This window comes from Fonsecaea nubica (assembly GCF_001646965.1).
Source record: "Fonsecaea nubica strain CBS 269.64 chromosome Unknown Scaff33, whole genome shotgun sequence".
Classification (NCBI taxonomy): domain Eukaryota; kingdom Fungi; phylum Ascomycota; class Eurotiomycetes; order Chaetothyriales; family Herpotrichiellaceae; genus Fonsecaea; species Fonsecaea nubica.
In genome coordinates, this window is record NW_019173706.1 from 28,706 (window position 1) to 49,450 (window position 20,745).

The 20,745-nt window shown below is 53.2% G+C and overlaps 6 protein-coding genes across 6 annotated transcripts; 2 read left to right on the forward strand and 4 right to left on the reverse strand.

The window, feature by feature from the left end:
- Positions 1-374: 374 nt before the first annotated feature.
- Positions 375-2,360, reverse strand: AYO20_05550 (hypothetical protein; the record flags this gene model as incomplete). Its single annotated transcript, XM_022643844.1, has 1 exon — positions 375-2,360. The coding sequence occupies one exon, from the start codon at positions 2,358-2,360 to the stop codon at positions 375-377; it is 1,986 nt and encodes a 661-aa protein (XP_022500085.1).
- Positions 2,361-3,164: 804 nt separating this feature from the next.
- On the forward strand, positions 3,165-4,138 carry AYO20_05551 (hypothetical protein; the record flags this gene model as incomplete). The annotated part of the gene is made up of 2 exons (XM_022643845.1): positions 3,165-3,209; positions 3,266-4,138. The coding sequence occupies 2 exons, from the start codon at positions 3,165-3,167 to the stop codon at positions 4,136-4,138; spliced, it is 918 nt and encodes a 305-aa protein (XP_022500086.1).
- Positions 4,139-5,294: 1,156 nt separating this feature from the next.
- On the forward strand, positions 5,295-6,660 carry AYO20_05552 (hypothetical protein; the record flags this gene model as incomplete). The annotated part of the gene is made up of 2 exons (XM_022643846.1): positions 5,295-6,136; positions 6,258-6,660. 2 exons carry the CDS (start codon positions 5,295-5,297, stop codon positions 6,658-6,660), a joined length of 1,245 nt encoding a protein of 414 aa, XP_022500087.1.
- Positions 6,661-9,484: 2,824 nt separating this feature from the next.
- Positions 9,485-12,034, reverse strand: AYO20_05553 (hypothetical protein; the record flags this gene model as incomplete). Its single annotated transcript, XM_022643847.1, has 3 exons — positions 9,485-11,508; positions 11,610-11,746; positions 11,799-12,034. The coding sequence occupies 3 exons, from the start codon at positions 12,032-12,034 to the stop codon at positions 9,485-9,487; spliced, it is 2,397 nt and encodes a 798-aa protein (XP_022500088.1).
- A 1,908-nt stretch (positions 12,035-13,942) lies between these two features.
- On the reverse strand, positions 13,943-15,112 carry AYO20_05554 (hypothetical protein; the record flags this gene model as incomplete). The annotated part of the gene is made up of 4 exons (XM_022643848.1): positions 13,943-14,622; positions 14,692-14,749; positions 14,810-14,860; positions 14,918-15,112. 4 exons carry the CDS (start codon positions 15,110-15,112, stop codon positions 13,943-13,945), a joined length of 984 nt encoding a protein of 327 aa, XP_022500089.1.
- Positions 15,113-16,838: 1,726 nt separating this feature from the next.
- On the reverse strand, positions 16,839-19,712 carry AYO20_05555 (hypothetical protein; the record flags this gene model as incomplete). The annotated part of the gene is made up of 5 exons (XM_022643849.1): positions 16,839-18,240; positions 18,291-18,640; positions 18,691-18,717; positions 18,764-19,458; positions 19,514-19,712. The coding sequence occupies 5 exons, from the start codon at positions 19,710-19,712 to the stop codon at positions 16,839-16,841; spliced, it is 2,673 nt and encodes an 890-aa protein (XP_022500090.1).
- Between the last annotated feature and the right edge of the window lie 1,033 nt (positions 19,713-20,745).

Consider the following 20,745-nt stretch of genomic DNA (forward strand, 5'->3'; position numbering starts at 1 on the left):
AACGTTAACATTGACACTGGATGAAAATGTGTAAAATAGCTGTTCGTGAGCGGGAATCGGTCTGGGTCTGGGTCTGGGTCTGGATCTCGCATTGAATGGATGGAGCGATTACAGTACTGAATATGTCTAAGTACGACTCTTTATTACTTTTCTGGAAGCACAGGTTCACGCGTTCACGAACGATAGCAGGCCATACCACACCATTGCATACCATAGCATGTCTGTCGGGGGCGGTGAGGTTGGCTGGCCTGCGCGCCTTAGAATTCTGTATCCGTAGAGAATCTAGATTGGCTGTATACATATCCAATCATATATACAGTGCCAAACTCTTCTGAAGGATGATTCCTGTTCCACATGATTCCTGTTTCACAAATCTAATCGGCAATCCTCTTCCCATCCGCCCAGGTGGGCTTCACGGACCGACAGACACTCTCGTAGTCGAGAAAGACGCGTGTCTTGTGGCCGTCATCATCGAAAACGCCCGGCGTCGTCCAGAACATGGTCCAGTTGGTCTCGGGGATCTTCCACGTGCCCCTCGACCGTTCAAAGTACCACTTGTTGACAGGGTTGTCCTTTCGACTGCGCCAGCACACGCCATTGGGGAAGCACGTGCGCACCATGGCGTTGAACACAATGTCGGCGACGCCGCCTGCGCCTTGGGATTTCTTGAGGACCGCAAACTTGTCAAGGTACGGCACTAGGCGGTCGGTGTCATCGTCAGAACAGCCCGGTGGGGTTTCCCACGTAAGGATCGCTCCGCCTTCGTATTCACCTGCAATGATCACGCCGGCGATCCGATCATTGACGCGCCTCAGATATGCTTCCACGTCGAGCTTCCGATTGAACGAGTCGTCAATGAGGTATGTAAGACGATCCAAGTCGATCCTGGGGTCGGTCAATTGTAGACGAGGCTTCGACGTAGCAGTCCAAGTTTGTGCGTGAGGATTTGGCAAGATAGTAAGTGGCATACCCCGTTTCACAAAAGTCGAGGTCGTCACTGGTGTTGAGGACGCATCGTGTGCCAGTCTGCTTGTAGGCAGCGATGATGAATATGCCGGCTTATCTGTCAAGAGGTTGTGGATTAAAGGGTTCTTTTGCCTCCTCGTCCCGACACCCGACCCTCTGGTGTCGTTCAACCTGGTACTGTTTGCAGCTTCAAGCGGCGTAGTCAGTAATCCGGACGAAGAAGGGGGAAGCATTTTCAAAGCATCTCGAAATAATTTCAGGTTCGAGGCATGTTTCTGAGAAACGTTTCCTTCAGTTGAGCTTCTCAGTTCTTCCTGCATGGCGGCATATTCCTGCTCCAGGTTGACGAACACATGCCGTTTGTCAATGGATTTTGTGCTTGGGATCGACCCAGTCTCATCGACAACGATAATTCTGTCCAAGGATATCTGCTTGCGCGCCGTCTCGAGCTGTTGGCCCTCTCGAGGGTTAGACTTGTATCCAGAAAGTTCTCTGGTCAAGGCCAGCACGGCTTCGTCCGCTGTGATCGATACAGCTTGTGACCATTCTGTGGAATAAGCTACTGGAAGGACGATAGGTATCCTCCCTCGCCTGAGAGGGCGGGTCAAAAGCTTTCGGAGGAAGACTTGTGGCCTGCCGTCAGTAGCGAAACTCAAGACATTGTCAAGTATTCTCGCTCCCGAGGGATGAACCGAGTCAATAGCAGCCACAAGTTTATCTGCAGCCTGAGCGAGAGTTGCTCGCGTCGCTTGCGGACTTTCATGTTGCGATTCCTCCAAGACAACGCAGGGTGCCATGCTCAGGCGGGAAAGAGAAGACAAGGTCTGCGCAATGCCCTTTACTACCTCGTCAGCCATGGCATTAATGTTGCTGATCTTGACGAGGGCCACATGCAAGGTCTCTAGCTCTTCAAGTGTCGAGTGTTTCCCATTTTCATACTGCTTGAAGACTGGACTTTCCTCAGAGGCTCTCGTTCGACCGAGCAGCTCTCCCGCATTGACCTGAGGTTGTGATCTTGGTGGAGCATCCTTCTGCTCCGGGGGTGCCTTTTCCGGGCTCTTAAGCCGGGATATATACGCCTTTGCATCTCTTTTGGTCGCCGCCGAGCTCAACAGGCTCGTGAAGAATTCTCTGTTTGCCAGACGCTGTTTGGCAGTGTCGGTAAAGGAGGCTTTCTGATCCCGCTCCTGGATGTCTGGGACCTTGTGTGAAGCAGAGTCATCTGTCCATGGTGCAGGTTGCGTAGAGTAGGGACGAGAGCTAGATCGGAGGAGGAGCGATGGGGAGCACGAGTGGGAGGTGAGGTAGGCCTTCAAGGCCTCAGCAGCGACGTTTCTGCCAGGGAATGGCAAGGTGCAATGACTCCGAACTGAACTCAGGGCGGTGTGGTTCATGTTTTCACACGACGGTCAACAAGAATGAGGCACCAAAAGACCAAACAAGTGCATGAGAACGTCACCTAGGGAGATATGCTGCCACAAGGCATATATTAAACCACCCTGCGCAGATTTTCATCACGCCTCTATTCATGGATCGAGGGAAAATTTGTGACGCTGTTGGTATGAGCAAAGCAAAGATACTGCCGCGTCGAGCCAACCGCAGGTCTTCACCGCCCTGATAAGCTGCAAATATGAATGGTCAGTCGCCTGACTCTACCCCTCGGTGCAGCCACAGCCACAGAGCCACACTGGCTTCCGGTGGGCTTCTTTCTCCAACATTTTCTCCCTGCGCTCCATGCCTCGACGCGTACGTACGCACCCTTTCTCATGCCTCAAGGGGATGGAGGATAGGTTCTGTTTGCCCATATATCATCGTAAATGCCTATCAGATTATATCTACACACCGGGGACCCGTGTTTTCCCGATGCTCAGAAGAAAACCAGCCTGATTTACGCGCTGTGCGAACCACTCGACGCGGTGATTGAACTTTTGTCAGCCTCCGGAAAGTCTCCGCATGTTCCAGGTACGATTTACGACGACCCTCGTCATAAGGGACAACGGAGAGAAACGGCAAAGGCTGGCTTCTTGTACGGTCCGCGTCAGTTGGGGTAGGTCTCAAAGATATAAATGCGAACAAACCCCTGTTGGTAGCAGGTGAATGAAATACGTGAGGACGTCTAAGCACACTGCGTTGCCCACCCAGAGCCCCTCACTCCTTGTACCCTCCAGCTCCAATTCCACGTTGATCATTTCGACAAGATGGCGCCCCAATTGGCCTGGCTAGGTCTGGGGAATATGGGTAGGGTCAGTATAACTAACTCAATGACCTGCCATGACAAGATACTAACACCCAAATCAAGGGCATGTGCAAGAACTTGGTGGAGAAAGGGAACCTAGCTAAACCTCTGATCATTTTCAACCGCACCCCGCAACGAGCGCATGACCTCGCCGCAAAGATAGGGCACGCGACCGTCGCTTCCTCCGTACAAGACGCCTCCTCAAAAGCAGACATTATATTCTACTGTCTGGGCGACGACCCAGCCGTGCTCTCGACACTTGAAGAGGTCCTCAAACCCGACGTCACGGGCAAGCTGATTGTGGACTGCAGCACAGTTCACCCCGAGACAACGGCCAAGGAAGCAAAAATGGTTGAAGAAAAGGGAGCCAGCTTCGTGGCGTGTCCCGTGTTTGGTGCTCCAGCCATGGCCGACGCCGGCCTATTGATATGCGTTCCGGCAGGAAAACCTGAAGCGGTGCAAAGGATGCTTCCATACTGCAAGGGGGTGATGGGCCGGGCCAATGTTGATTTCTCGGGTCAAGAGCCAAGCAAGGCGACACTCCTGAAGATCATTGGCAACACGTTTGTGTTGGGCATGGTCAACGCCTTGTCCGAGGGACATGTCCTGGCCGAGAAATCGGGTTTGGGTGTCGGTGAGCTCCACAAATTCATCGAGGTCATGTTCCCAGGGCCATACACGGGCTACTCGAGCAGGATGACGACCGGTGACTATTACAAGCGCGAAGAGCCGCTGTTCGCGGTGGACCTGGCACGAAAAGACGCAAGGCATGCCATGGATCTGGCCCAGAAGAGCGGGTGTCGTATGCGACAAGTCGAACTTGGAGACGAGTATTTGAAGACAGTCAAAGCGACGGTAGGTGAAAAGGGCGACATTGCTGGTATCTATGGTGCGGCGAGGTTGCAAGGGGGATTGAAGTTTGAGAACCAAGACTAGTTTGAGGGTCACAAGAGACAGAGGTATATGCGTCTTAGGGAAGGTCTGTATAGCAAGCTACTTCTGCAGGCAGGGAACTAGCTCCTACAGGAGGTGCAAATGATCTGCATCAGAGGTGCAACTAGTCGTGGTGCGCCGTCCTGCAAAGTACGAAAAGTGCAGCTTCCATTGCATTGCATTGCACTGCATCTCAACGTATCACGCCGCAATGGCACGTTTCACAACGTCAATTCGGCGTGACTCTGTATCCGATGCTGTCCAGCCGCCTGCAGCCATTTCTCTTGGTGTGTTGTTGACAACTGCGACGTACCTGACAACCACGAATTAGATTGTTACCCTCGATATCTTGATATGGTGGGTATGTTGATGTGGGAGAAGACGCAGCAAGTAAAATTCACCTTCTTCTCCTTGGCCACGGCATGTTATTGCGTATGTGTCAGGAGACATTTCCTGCCAGCAAAGATCTACTTACCCTTGTACTTGCACTTGTATCTATAGTTGTACTTCTATGTATACTGATGGAGTGATAGCCACAACTTACAAGGTGGCACCGTGGTGTGTATACTTCTCCCTATACACCCGCTGATTCGTCCATCCGGCTCGCTTAAAGATAGCGTCGACTATTCTCTCCCTTGACCTACCGAGTGCAGAACTTTCAGTTACAGTTCCGCCTAGAAGAGGATGGATCGAGACCTATTTGGACGGCTGGGCAAAGACACCATGGGGAGTGGCTATGCTTAGCATGCCTGATCGGGACCATCCATGCGAGAGTTACCTCCTACTCAAACTCCCCACGTAGTCGTCTTCCCTTTTTCTCGATACTCCAGCCGAAGCGAGGAGCTAAAGACGGGTTTCCATCAGTGGCTCAAGCCATTTTCTCCCTCTTGGTACCTAAGTGTCGACTTCTTGTGACGCACATCCTTCAACTCTATCGTTCTTGTCATGGCTGTGCCCGAATCCCCGTATTTGGGTTTGGAAACTCCCATACCTGTAAACTCTTATTGAGAGGCAGAAGGTAGGTCGCATCTCTATATATGGCTGATTCGAGACACGGTCGGAATCTCTAGAGAATCTTTTTCCAACCACCTACAAGCACAGTCTCTGTGAGAACATACCAAACAATTCACTGGTACAGACCAACCCAAGCGGAAAAACCATGAAAGTCATCGTCGTCGGAAGTGGGCTGGCAGGACCAGCAATGGCCCTCGCGCTCAAACGACACAACATATCCTGCAAAGTTTTTGATTTGCGCGACGAGGCTGCATTTGACGGCGGCTTCGTGGCCCTGGCGCCCAATGCGCTCCGCGCCCTCGACCGGATCGGAGTGTACGACCGAATCAGGACTCAGGGCTGGAACTATGAGGAGTTCCGCTTCCTGTCGTCCAGGAACCTGAGCCGCATCGGCACAGTGCTGAACGGCAGTCAGAGCCGATACGGGTACAAGGCGCTGCGCGTGTCCCGGGGCATCGTGCGGCAGACGCTGATGGACGTTCTTCGCGAGCGCGACATCGAGCTACACCTCAACGCCCGATGCGTGCAGATTGAAGAGACGGATCACGCGACCGTCCTTGTCACGTTTGCCGACGGACACACCGAGGAGGCCGACTTCCTGATCGGCGCCGACGGCATCCATTCGTGCGTCCGCACGTACGTCGCTCCCGACGCCGTGCCCACGTTCAGCGGCCAGATCGGCGTCGGCGGGTCGCTTCCCAAGGCCAAGCTGCTGATGCGGCCTGGCGAGGACATGTACATGCCGTGCTTGATCCTGGGGAAGTTGAACTCGTTCATGTTCATGCCCACATCCTACACGGGGGATCGGGTGAGCTGTTTCGCGACGGTCGAGGCCAAGGACCGGAGTCGCCAGGAGTGGGCGAAGCTGCAAAACGACCATGCCGCGCTGTACAAGATGCTGCAGTCGCATCACGAGAACGAGACGTGGCCCGAGATTGTCCGCGTCGCCTCGCAAGGTGTCGAACTGTCCTCGCTCTCCTTGTGGCCGTGAGTGAACTCCCGCTTCTCTCTCTCTCTCTCTCTCAACGTGTCAACTTTTGTAGGAAATACTGACGTTTCGTGTGGTGAGTAGGTACTACAAACTCCCCGAACTCACCTCGTGGACCAGCACCTCCGGCCGAGTCATCATCATCGGCGACGCCGCCCACGCCATGCCCCCCACCGGCGGCCAAGGTGCCGCAATGGCATTCGAAGACGCCCTGACCCTCGCCGACACTCTCGCCTCGCTAAATAAACCCGAGTCATCACGCGACCAAGACAATCAACACCAGCAAGTCCTTCGCGAGTGGCAAACGGCCCGCAGAGCGCGTGTCAAGAAGATCCTCGCCTTCACGTCCCGGGGCGGCGACATGAGGAAGTCCTCGACCAGCACGTTCCGCCAACTGCTCAAGGAGTGGGTCATGTGGGCGTACTTCCTGTTCGTGGGCAAGGACGCCGGGTTGTCGTGGATTTACGAGTTTGACCCCCAAAAAGGTGCGGGTGCGGGCGCGGGCAGGGGTGGTCGTACCTAGGACCTAGGACGTTAGTATGGGGGTTTTCTGGGTCTTTCTTTTTCATTGCCTCGTGTTTTCCTTTTTTTCTTTGGGGGTTTCGTCTGGCTTGTCTGGTTCCTCAGGGCCAGTATCAGGATCTTGGTCTGGGCCTGGGTCTGGGCCTGGAGTAGACTATCTTTCAGGTCAGGGCATTGTATTCATTGTGTACAAACACCAAAGGCTGGCGGGATGTCTGGATTGCATATTCATGGATCAATACCTAATTTCCTCGTTACCACCCTCCTAATCCAACCTAACCTAATCCAGGATCTTTATGTGTACATACATACATACCTACCTGCCTACCTTGGTGATGTACTTTATTCTTATTCCGTTCCAAGTTGCGAACCATATATCAATAACCATGAACCACATCACTCTATCCTGTCCTCTGTGGCGCCAACGCACACTTCGCGAAAGAGGTCTGTTGACAAAGGACATGGGCAAGGGATGGATTGACGAATCAACCACTGGAGGGAGAGAGAGATGAAAATGGCCAAGTAAAGCAAGCAAGCAAGGAGGGCTTTGATCTTCGATCTTCGATCTTCGCTCTGGCTTCATGTAGATAAGTACAGGGCATTCATGCATTATGCACCATGCACCATGCACGCACAAAGGCACGAAAGGCATTGCAGCAAATGAACGCAGCAAACGAATGCAGTGTACCTCTCTCTGGGTGTCTATGCACGGTACTTGCAGTAGTTTGAACCCCCTCGTCTCTCCTTGGACGCAAGGTACCTTTCCACACCAGACGCCGGAAGGTAGAAGCCGAAATCCGGTACTTTGTGCCTTAGTACGGCGATGCAGCGTGTAGCGACACAAGTGGCGATGGAAGCGATGGTAGGTAGTGGTAGCGAGAGTGGCGGAGTGGTTACTGCAGGTGTGTATACCTCGTACTGTCGGTAGGTTGGTAGGTAGGTTCTGTCTCTTGTCTAGCCGTGCCGTGCTCCCTGCCGCCATACATACGTGACTGAACGTAGGTCATGCGGTCGGTAGGTGGGAAACAGGCCATGAGTGATCGTACTGTGCTATACTCGGTATGTGCCGTACGTTCAACAGTCGACCACCTCCTTCCCTATCACCTGTTCTACTAACCTACCTACATACGCTGTCCATACCTACCTACTGTGTCCTTGTCCTCCCCTCGTCACGTTCGTCACACTCATTGAGATATCGACTCGTTGATCTTCGAGGTACATGCCGATCCACAACGTTGATCTCCACGTCGATCTCCACGTCGATCTCCACGTCTACACGGACGGTATCGCACTACACGAGTGAACCAGTCACCAGTCACCAGTCACCCAGCACGCCAGTTAACGCCGTCCGAGAGATAGAGATCTACAAGGCGACTTTACACTACTCGCAAGCTCGGTAGTGGGCGCCCTGTTCACCCTGCCCTACCAGCCTACTTCTCAAAACGCGCCCTACTTTCCCTCTATATGTATGGAGGTATGGACGGATGTATGTAGATCACCAGATCAACAGATCGCTAGTCCGTATCCCATACCTACCTACCAGTGCACCTATGTACCTGCCTATCGAACTGTCGAGCTGTGTAATCTCCTTCGCTACCTAGCCGCTAGCCTATGGTGCCTTTTCTACTCGCACAAGTACAAATCCGTCCAACCCACGACCCGGACCCCACAAAATGCCACGGATTGACACCAAGTACCTCGCACTTGTAGTCGGAAAGAGAAAGAAAAGAAAGCACAAAAAAAGACATGGGTGTCATGTGCCCAGGCACCACAGGAATACCTAGTACTACAAGTATTTGGTCACGCTGTTCTGTCACGCTGCCATGCTTCATACCTAGATAGGTAGGCACTTTTGGTAGAAGACAGATGCCTCACTTGACGCCTCACATCTCAGACTTGACACCACAAACCAAACACCACACACCACAGACTCTCAAACGACATCGATCGATTCAATCTATTCGCTCATTGAACCTCTCGTTAAGCCAACTCATTCGACCATCCATCCATCCACCAAAGTCTCTCATGTCACATCTACCTATCTACCTACCTATCTACCTACCTATCTACCTACCTACCCACCCACCACCCAGGTACAAGTACACACGAGTACTCGATACCTATGTATGCGGGTACTATAGGTAGGCCCTCAATGGTGAGTTGGTAGGGACTCGATAGGTGCATGGTGCACGGTATACGATATATCCACCACCTCACCACCTCCCTTCACCTCGTCACCTCGTCACGTCTTCCCCCGTCCCAGTCCTGGTCCCGGTCCTAATACCGGTCCTGACTTGGTGATACTCCAGATGCGACGTGATGCGATGTGATGCCCCCTCCCCGCGCCACCGACGTTGTCTGTGCTCCCAAGGCTCCCTACCGGCCTGTGCCACTGGTGTCACAGTGACTTTCCTCTTACCATTCTCAGCCTGCCTGACGACGTCGGTGGCGTTTTACTGTCTCTCCTCCCTCTTCGCTCGCATTCCCACGTCCATGTTTACACCCACGAGGCTCGTATAGGTATTTCTTCTTGTTCACGTTGTTTCTGTAGGTCAGTAGGCAGGCAAGTAGGTAGCAAGGGTATCTAAGATTGGTAGATAGGTGGGTTAAAAGCCCCTGCATCTCCAGTGGTAAATCCCCTGGGATGGTAGGTACCGGGTAATTCTTACTTACTAGCTCGTCACCGGCCGCTGGTCGGTCAAACACTCCGTCTCCATCATATAGAACAAAGCCTCTTTTTTCCTCTTCCTTCTTTGTCATCTTTCCTCCTCGAATAATAATCAGTCCAGGCCATGAAAAATAGATACCTAACAAAAAAAGAACGCTCAGAATGCCGCATGTTCACTCCCCGTCTCACTTTCGCCCTCGCTCCTCGTGTCGTCCCATTGCTCGTGTGCATCCCACTCAAAAAGGTCTTGTAGACGTAACTGCGAACTACTTTCGCTAGCCACAACCTCCACGGACCCATCGGGCTTGATGATCTTTTGCTCGATGGTCCATTTCCCCCTCTCCTGGAGGAACTGCTCTAGGTCGCGCTTCATCCCCTGCGTAAACGTGTGGTTCTTGCCCAGCATCTTGACCCGGCCGTCGACCACTTGCCAGTACAATTCCTCCGTCAGGTCGAGGTAGCCCTTTCGTTGGTACAGCAGCGCGAGTAGCCGTAAACTCTCCAGCCGTCGCGGGTGGTTGTCGCCCAGGGTATCCTGCGAGTCTCGCACCGCGCAACGCAGCACCGCGATTGCCTCGTCGAGCCGGTTCTGTCGCTCCAGGGCGCGGTGCAAATTCGTCAAAGCCGAGATGGACTGCAGGTGTTTGGGACCTAGAACTGTCGAGGAAATCTTGTAGACTTGACGCAAGACCTGTTCGGCCTCCTGAAGCTTCCGCTCGACATTCAACATAAACCCGTGGCAATACTGCGACGCGATCGAACGCGAATCTTCGGGCCCGTACCGCTGGACCATCTCCTCGTAGACCTCGCCGAGGGTGTCGCTGGTGATGTCGCAATTGCGCATCTGTCCATTCGCCACGTAAACCATCCACCGCACAATGGTCGTGATCGGGTGACTCGGCCCCAACGACCGCTCCGCCACCAGATACGCGCTCTGCATAATCGTCTTGGTGATGTCGCCCTGGTCGTGCATCTGTAGGATCTGTAACGTCTGGTTGAGGGCCAACAACACTTTGGGATCCTGGCGGGGGACGAGCATCTGTTTGAACTCGGCGTCCGCGTCGGCCAGACTCCGTTGCGATAACGTATGGTCGCCCCTCCGCAGATAGATGCACGCGGCGAAGCACCGCGCCACCCACTTCCATGAATGCTCATGGCCTCGTGAGCTGGCGGGGACGGACATGGTGCTCGCCGCCGACGAGTCCTGGCTGGCGTTGAGAATGTTACGAGGTAATTGAGGCATCTCCAGATTCGGCAGACTGATAAAGTGTTCGCGGGTGGACTCATGGCACGTGGGACAGATCTGTTCGTAGTCCATCGAGTCCTCGGATGAGCTGTCGTTGAATAATAGCGACCAGCTGCGAATGTCATCATGGCCGCAAAGAGACTTCAACGAAGGGGCATCCACCATCTGCAGCGCCATGTATTCTACATCTCGACCCAGTTGATTGCAAGACATGAGGGGGCTAGTGTCATATAGTGTGCCCGCATGACGCACCTGGTCTTCGATGGTGGCTAGCGGTTCATGGGGGGCAAGATAAGTATATGACAGAGCTGCCGACAGAGGGGCATCTTGGGGAGAAGAGACGGTACGGGCACGTGATGATGATGGTGAAGCATCCGATGAGTAGTTAGTATTAGTGGTGCTGTCCTTGGATGGAAAATAAGGACCGTGCCTTTGAGGCGGTGACACAGTCAGAGGGAAATATGGCGAGGCTGCATGGTGGGGTGACCATCTGTGCGAAGAAGGACTTCTCGTAGTAGGCGAGTGTTGGTGGGCGACAGCGGAGCTGTGGGGGGCGGTGGAACGCGAGGCTGGGGCCGGGACACTGGAGACTGATTCTGACACGGCTTCCCTCGGCGAAGGCAAATCCTTGGTTAGAGGGACATTTGCAGCGATCTCGGGGGGCCGTGCTCTAGTGGGAGCGGATGATGTCTGATGATGTAGAGGCGGTCCTTCTTCGGCCTCAGTCTCAGGCTCGGGGGTGTAGGCTCGGACATGAGGATATTGCTCCTGTTGTTGGTCGGCGTTGGCAAGGGCAGACGCGAGGAAATCCTCCTCGGTCATCTTTCGCCCTTTGATGTATTTGTGAAGGTCCTTGAGAGAACGTTTGTGGCCATGTATCACAAACGCCGTCAATCGTTTACCGCTTTTTTGCCGTGTGTGGTGTAGCACCGCACCTACGACGAGGTTGTTAGCATTGCATCACCACTTGTTGTGGTTGTCTTTGATCAGGCGTTAACGGCGAGACCATGGGGCTACATGATCAGAGGATACTTACATATTTGATAGTCCTTGTCCGAGTAGTTCTTACTGATTCCCCACTGCGACAGTCGGGCTTTATACATGCGCTCCCTGGATTTGTTTCGAGACCGGAAATCAGTAACAATGCACGGGACGATTTGAACCCTCGAGTGGCTGGGGAATTTCGGCAGGTCTTGCCAATACAAAAAGGACACACAGGACTCACGTTGCGCGGAAATTGTGCCGATCTAATAGTATTTTCCTGACATCCCGCAAGGGATGCTTCTCATAAAGGATTCGGATTTCCTCCTTCACCGCTTGCCACTGAGCGGGAGCGGGGCCTTCACGCGCCTCAAGGTGAGTAGAGGAGGCGGGCGCCTGGGTCGAAGTGGTCGTAACAGGAGGTGGTTGAGCAACATTCTCGACGGTCCATCCATGAGGATTGCCCAGGCTCAGGGCCATTGACTTGTTCTTGTCCTGCTGTGCTCAGCGGTCATCACTGCCTAAAGCGAAGTTAGGATTAAAATCCAGGAGAGAAAAAGGCCGAACCGAGTCAGCTTTCGAGGGCAGGGAGAAAGAGGGAAAAAGACGGGCTGGACAATTAACGAGGGGAGCCTTTTTTTTGTTGGCCTGGCCCTGTTCCCGGCTGGTAAACTCGGGTTGGTTCCAAGGGGCAAAAAAGAGAGAGGAAAATGGTAAAAAAGGGTAATTGTTTGCCTTGCGAGAAGCAGCCTGTCACAAAGGAAGTTCGACGGTCGACGAGGAGGAGGAGGACGAGGAGGGGTAATTTGGGATCTGGCTTTGGCTGGGGTGGCCCGTGGGCGCAGTGGCTCGTCTTCATGTGTCGTGGCCCTGGTTTTTCCCTGGTGGTGCTGGTCAGTTGGTGGTGCCCTGGAATGAGGGTATGAATGGGGGAATGAGAGACCATGCATCTCAACGCTACAGGCCACCAGGCCCCAGGTGGCTCAGGTGGCCCAGTTCCAAGGGCCCGTTGCATATGCAAAGTCCCTTCTGTAACCCAATCACCGCCCATTCCGGTGACAGCGGCGTGGTTTTAGCTTGACACGTAGCCGACAAAGTAAGATTGCGGCCAAAAAACAAAGGCTGAAACCCTGGGCCCCCCCTTGACCTTGGGACGGGAAAGCGGTAGGTGCCAGTGCCTCCAGCCTCGGGACGAGTGGGGGAGGATCATCATGACCAGTACGGGAGTAGAAGAAGATTGACAAGGTCAGAGAAGATGGACAGAGTGTGTGGAACTTGAAGAAAAAGCGCAGCCTCTCAGAGGGAACAAGGTGAGTTTTTAAATACTTGGAGGCTGCGTCACTGCGTCACTTGCTTCACTACTTCAGTACGAGTCCTTCACCATCATCGGGCAACCTCTATTACAGTTCTAGAGACTAAGGCCATGAGCCATGGCTTGACCGGCAATCTCTCTACAGGCGGCAATCACCAATAACGAGCTACCCCCCATCAACCTCGCCTACAACCAACGACACTTGGCAGCCCTCCGATAATTAAATATTCCTGTGGCTGAGAGCAAACAAATACCTCTTAAACTCTCAGAGAAGAGAGATCAATTGCAGGTACGTATATACAACGAACATGCTAACGAAGATTCGCAATTGCGGCAATGATACCACAGCTGTCACCAAGCTTGATTCTCCCCTCGAGCAGCTTCGCCCTTGGTTGACACCGTTACCATTCACTAACCACTGACCAAAGCCCCTTGGCTGTCCCCATCATATCGGTCATATCAAGACTTGCACAAACAATACGATGCACACGTGATGGCGTTTGAAGGATCCCAGCTTCATTGGCCGCCATCATATAATCAACCCCAAGGTTTGGCTTAATGAATGGGTAAGGCTCGGACCGAGATCTGACACGCACCAGCTGACCAAGCCATCCATGTTGTGATGTCCCATAAACGAAAAGCCTGATCTGTCTCGGCATTATATTTCTTCCAATCTGTCACACCCACGGGATGAGAGACGAGGACGACAGAAACCAGCCCAAACAATGGCCGCTAAGATATTGGCCGCCATATCAAAGGGGAGCCCCACGACCAAAAAGGTAAGGAGGACGAAGAAGAAAAAAGGATACAGCAGTCGAGCAAGATCGATCAACGGTAACAGGCAGCAAGGGGTAAGATTTCCCCCACTCTGGAAAGGCGATCAGCATGATAAAGGTCGATGAGAAACGTAGGTTTCTGTTGGTGGCATTTGCCGCTGAGAAGGCTAAAGCCTTTCTGCCGCCTTGTTCGGTCGAGACAATAGGCAGGGGACTGTTTGGCGTCCTCCTCGTCCTTGGTCTCTAGCAGTATCGAATCTATAGGATAAGCAAATCGCCTCTAGTGCGCTATCATCAATGCTAACGTCCAGATCTCCGTCCCGACGGGTCAAGCGTTGACGGTCGACGGTCTTGGGCACTCTGGGATCGAGGAAAGTCCTCTTTGGAGTCGGTCGAGCCTTGTCGCGTTGCCTGTGCAGGGAAATTTCGGCTCGTCCCCCCCGCCTTGGCCGCGTCAAAGGTGTCGGGCCCGGGATGTGACGGCGGTTGCGGGTTTGAAGGACCACGACTGATCATAGACTGCTGGTAGGCGGGCGGCGGGTCAGATTCGTGCTGGGGGGTATGTGCATATCCCGTGGTTTGATATGCAGTCGGCATGTATTGTCCAGGTTGTCCAGGTCTCGGCGCAAACGTGGCCGTGTTCACCGTGATGTTGAGACTCGGCGAGGCTTGGTCGGGTCTTGATTGACCTTGATAGTACGGACTGGGGTTCGGTTGCATGTTATGCGGCTGGGAATAACCAGAATATTGGCCGTATTGAGGTTGAGGTTGGTGGTACGCAGGTTGAGGAGAGCTGGCCGCCACATTTGATGTCGCTGTCACTCTCTCTTGTCGCCCGCCGTCAGCAGGCTCATTTGTTACGTCTCGTTTGACCCGAGGTTGCTGCGGTCGATTGGTGCCGCCTTCTGAGGGACCCTTTTTCGCCCGACGCCTGGCTGTATCCGATTCTCTATAATCGTACGGATCTTTTCTATATTCTCCTGCGACACAGAAATTTGGTCAACTTTTTGGCTTGTCATCTCTTGCTTCCCCAAGCGGAATGAGCCTACTGCTTTGTGTTTCCAAGTCCCAGTCTCTCGAGTCATTGATGAGATCGCGAATGCTAACCTAGACCATTCTCAGTATGGATATGGAGGGGTATCGCACGGTGGGAGAGAAGGCTCTTACGGCATTGAGTGCTCTTTTCGCTAGGACGCTGAAACCAGTCCGTGATTTATCCTGATAATGGGGTCAGTTAAAGAGGAACCACCAAACGTGGACCAGGTTGGTCCTCACCGTGGGATGTTGAGCCGATGTAATCTTTGCTGTGCGATCGACCCATCGTGTGATGTAATCAACCAGGACTGCGGCATTGATGTTTTCGCCGGGGACGAAAAAATGTATGGGTTGAAGGTCTTCGTCGCTATCGTCAGAGTCATGGTCGTCGTCCCGCTTCAGCCTCTTGCCCGACTTCGCGGGTTGTTTAGGCATGATGGATGGTAGGTCAGAGAGGGACGTGGGCTAGAGGGACACGGATCACGGGAGAGGCTGTTCGCAGCGACACTCCGGGTCGTGATGAACCTCGGTCGCAACTCAGGCTAGCGGTACAAGGGAGAGGCACAATGGGAAATCGAATGAGCATGCTTGAAGAGATGAGGCGGATCCAGACTTCGATGGAAGGGCCAGAGAGAGATTAACCTGCAACACTCAAGAGGTGACGAGATGATGCCTGGTTTGGTTTGCGGCAGTTCAAAAATGCAGCCGCAGCCGATACATTCGCTGGCAGGTTGTCAGTTGGCCGGACGGGGGGGCGATTGAGTGAGCACAGGCATGTGCAGTAGTAATGGGATGAGTTGTCAAGTAGATTAAGTAAGAGCCCACTGGGTTCAGAGGTTCAGAGGTTTAGCCAACACGGGACAGGACCTGATTGCATGGGAGAGCAGAGCAAATGAAAAGGCGAGACGCAAAGGCGGCGACTGAGACTGCGCACTGCGAGAGCACCTGATGCCTAGTAGTGGGCAAGTCAGTGGCAGTCAGTGGCAGGCAGCGGTAGGCCAGGGCCACAGGTCCAACTTTTTACCCCGCCGTCGTGCATCATCGTATTGTCTTTGCTGTTGCTCTGATGACTTGCCCTCCTGATGTTATTCTTGCTCCCGAGCAAAGTGTCCACTTCTCGAGTCCCTCCCAAGCTCCAAGCACCAAAATGGTTTCCAAGAACGTCACCCTCGGAGCGAGGTCCTCCGTGATTTACCGCGGCGTCATGATTGATGGCAGGAACGAAGTGGGAACTCTGAAATCTTTGGCGGGTGGTTTTAGCGATATCTCAGGAACCAATGTGGCAGCCGGTCGTTGGACGATGGAAGTTTGCAGACCAACCGTGAGGGGCAGTCAATCCCCAGTCCAGCAGTCAGAGACAAGAAGCAATCGGCCGATGGGGGTCCCAGGAGAAATAACCCGATGCAGTCAGTCACAGCATATATAAGCCGAGACGCAAAGCTCTGACAGCCATTCTCTCGCGTGTAGAGATGCAGCGACCCAGGATTCTGGTTCGCAGATTGGGAGAGACCTTTAGATGATCGAGCAGACGAGAACTCGGAAAGTCTCAAAGTTTGGGGTCAAGTTCTCTCAATGCGACGCCGTGGGATGGTCGCCTTCCTGCCGAGTGTGGGGCCGGATAAACGACCGAGCAAGTGGAGGACAGATTGAAACTAGGGAGAGATTAGGGAAGGGATGGAAGAGGGGTGTCACGGGGGTGCCCAACAAGAGCCCGCAGTGGTAACAGTGTCTGGGCGAGGCGCTGTTGAGATAGAAACGATGTATATATGTATGTCACAGGTACGCACTTGTTCATGGCCGTTGTCGAAACAAGGTTGTCGCCATGTCAACGGCCCGACAGGCACTACCATGATCGATCTCTGACTGACACACTGCAGCCAGCTACTAGTAGAAGCACTGAGCCTGTAACGTCTGGCTCACCGCCTCTTCTCGGCCGCAGGGCTTGTCCCAGAAATCTTGACTGGTTCGGCCGGAGTGTGACTGACAAGGTATTGACATAAATTGACACTAGCAATACGTGGATAGATATAGATGGAAAGGAGTGAGACTCATAACGTCGTGGTCCCTGAAAGGAGAGCCAGCCTCGTCCGCATCCCGAATACTAACCACCCACGCCACCTCTGTCTCCTGTGCCTCACCTCACATCCTCCTCGGCATGAAATTAGACCTGGGATGCCGGTAGCTGGAAGCTAACGTCCTGGGTCAAAGGGATACTGGTGTTGATTGTGACGGCCATCGTTGCCTTATCATACGAAAAAGTCGAGTTCGGAGCGCCAGCGATGTTGAGGCTCTGTGGTGCAGACCCAACATTACAAACGGTGATCCGCTCGATACTGACATTGACTGGATAGGCATAGTCGCCGGACATGGAGAAAGCCCCGTTGGTGTATGTGAAGTTGACAAATGTGGTGCTAGGTTGTTCAATCTTGAGCCCGTCATCAATGTAGAGCGATCCCTTAGCCGCCCCGTCCGTACCAGGTGCGATCAGGAGATGGAACCCTTTCTTCCGCAGCTCTGCTGTCGTGTTCGCACTCTCCACCCGAAGAGGGAGGATTGCGCCGCCGCGAACATGGAGCGGGATGGTCGTGTAGCTGACGTTGTTCAAGGTAATCATCGACTCATTACCTCGCACTGGGGTGAAACCATGGTTCCAGTCGTAGAACACATCATCAGGCAAATAAATACGCACAGTCGTCTTGTTCTCCGCCGTTACGGGAGACACCAACAACGAATCCCCAAAGAAGAATTGGGCGTCGACTCCAAAAGTCTTTGCATCTTCAGGATAGAGGTAGAACATGGGGTTCAAAACAGGTTTGCCGGTCTGTGTCTGGGTCCAGAAGGCAGTATAAAGGTAGTCGAGAGCACGATAGCGAATGTCAATCGCGTTTCTCGATGCCTGAGCACTCAGCGGCCAGCGATATGCTTCTTGAGGTCGGTTGCCGAGCTCATTGTGATTGCGATAAAAGGTCTGGAAAGCCCCCAACATCATCCAGCGCGCGAGGAGCGTCTCGGTTGTGTTTAATGAGAAGCCCCCGACGTCGCTTCCGACCATTGGCACTTGAAAGATGGTTGCAAAGTTCAGCATGCTTGAGATACTGATCTCGTACTCAGCCCAGGTGGCTTGGTTGTCCCCTGTCCAGTGGCCGACATGAGCACCGGCGCCAAGGAAGGTGCTGCGAGTGATAACCAGGGGTCGCTCATCTGGACGCCGATGGAGAAGTGCATTGCGGGAAGTCGACGACATCATGGTCCCATATATGTTGTGGGTGTCGTACTCCACCAGGCCATTGAAGTGAACGAGGTCCGTGTCCAATGTCTTGTTTGACAGACTACCGGCAGCATTCTGGATCATGTAAGGAGGATTGATGAGCTTCCTGCCGGGAAGGCCTAGCTTGTTACCCGTCGACGGTGCTTGTCGCTTTGAATTTGATGGTGGCTGCGGGAAATCAGCTGGAAATCCCGGAAGGGCGATTGCTGGACCAGTTCGCAGTGCCGCTGGCTTTGGAGGGAACCCCATCTCTTTGGCAAATGCGCTGGGGTCGGAACATGGATAGTTGCAAAAGCTGGGAAATAGTTAGCACACGCCCAAGCAAAATGACGGAACGACTCATACTTTGAGGCTTCGTTCATATCGATCCAGAGTCCCGAGATATCGACCCCAGTCTCCGGGCTGAAGAACGACGCAAACTCCGCGTTCCAGTAGTCTTGGGTATCTGGATGAAACCAATCTGGAAACACCGTTGGGCCGGGCCACACAACGCCCTCAAATGGAGACCCGTCGGCTCTTTTCATGAAGACGCCCGAGTTGTTGCCGTTATTGAACGCCGAGTAGTTCTGATATGCGACTGCGGGGTCGACCATGACGATATAATGTTGCTGATGTGCGTGGAGGTAAGAAACCAATTCGCGCATCTTGCGCAGAGGGAAGCGTTGTGGATCCAAAGTGAAGACTTTTCGCGCATCCTATCTCCCCGTCAGTGTCTTTCTGGTATGAGTCTGGCGACACTACCTACCATATAATCAATGTCCGTCCACATGGTCTGCAGCTGTTAGCACAAATCCTTGTCCACAGAAGGGTGTGCCTACCTCCAAGGGAATGTTGGCGGCGCTGTAGTTGTGCACAACTTCTGCAACCTCCCAGACGTCTTTGTACCCATATCTGCATTGGTGGAATCCAAAGGTCCAATACGCCATCATTGCGGGTTTACCCACAACTTCGGAGATTTGCTGGGAGACTTCAATCGGGGAAGGCCCTGCTAGGAAGTAGAAGTCCAGGACACCCCCGAGGGTGTTGTATTCAAGGTATTGGCCAGCAGTGTCATTGATCTTGATGTCCATACCATTGGAGTTTACGAATAACACCCCATGTGTGCCATTTGACCCTCGGTGATCAATGTACACTGGATGATTCCCGTACAAATTGGTGCCTTGGGGGATGCCATAGGCATCGCGAGACCAGAGAGTCCTGGTGTAATTGGACGTATTCAGCTTGAAGTGATCCGAGTGTTCACCAAGTCCGTACAGATTTGGGTGGCTGGGTAAAGAGGTCCGCAGTCTCAGATACTGCGACTCAAAGACGATTGGGGATCCGGACGTGTTGAACAGAACCTCTCCCGAAGGCCGAGACACAGAGAAGGTGAAAGGGTTCTCCGTGTAGTCAAACACAAGCTGAGCATTGGCAGCCGTCGTGCCTTCTGTGGCATTGGGACGGGGAAGAACGGATTCAGGAACTTGATAGACAGTCTGGTTCTGATCCTCGATGATGACATGAAGCCTCGAAGCTTTCCCAGTTGATCAGAAGCCATACTTGTATCGCTCACAGGACAACAGACATACCGGATTGATACTCCACAGTCAGGGTGAGGTTTCGCAGATCGGTGCCGTAAAGGTTACAAGCAGGGCCAGCGAGGTTGAGATCAGCTGTCAAGCCATTCGCAGTCTGTTGGACATTGCTGGCTCGGTAGCCTGGGCAGGCTTTCTGAGCAACAGCCACCCCAGACGCACACAAGGCCAACAGGACGGGAGTCACCTTCATCTTTCGCAGGAGGGGATTCCGTGCAATGGATAGATAGGCAAAGTCCAAGAGACGACTGAGCTCGAGCGAGTGCCCTGTTTAAGAGGCACAGAAAATTCTCCTCCGACCAACTGACCCCGTGGGCATTGTTCTTTTATGGGAGCTGCATGAGCTGCTGCATCGACCATCACCACTTGCCGACCACAACGTCAGAGCTCGAGTCAAAAACCGTGGAGCCCCAGAGGCAAAAGACTCTCGAGTCCATCCAGTCAAGCTCCAGCTTTACCCCACAGAGTCACATTTCGACCAACGTGGCGCGGAGTCGCGGACTGGGAAGGGCGGGTTGTAGATGATGGTATTCTAGGTGAGTGGCATCTTCAGAGTCCAATGGCAAGAATGCGGTGCCTGACTAGAAGCTCCCGAAGCTCCCATGGTCTTGTCAAAGGTGCAAAAATGGTTAAATTGCGGAGGAAGAGGGACAAAGTGACATTGGGGAGAGCTCGAGTGCTACATTGCCAAGCGGTGACATTGGACCAAAATTCCCCCGAGTATTTTAACCAGGCGAGTGGAAGGATTGGGGGATGCTGATCACCAGGCCAAGTGTTTCAAATGAGGAGGGGTCAGTGGAAGTGTGTGATCACAAAACATGAGACGAAAGTGTTGCTCCATGTGTTAAATCCTCCGCAAGCCACCTTTGATCGGTGATATCATGCCTTGACAGCCTTGTGAGCCTCGGGCAAGGCTGCTGTTCTTTATACCCGCAACTCTCATTTTATCTCCGTATTCAATCTATCTTCAGTACGAGCCCAGCACAGGAGATGTCCTCGCGCCAACATGGTCAAGACTGTGCCTAGTGACTAACTTGGGACATTTATCATAATCTCGTTGGCGATAAGGTGGGCATCTCCTCTTGTTAATTTGAGCTACCAGCCCGGCAGTTGGCCGGAAACAACAGACCCTTGACCGCAGTTTCGACTACATCCCACAGATCTACCGCCATATATAGTCTAACGGAGCTCCAACAACCATGAGCTATGATGATGAGAAGACACGC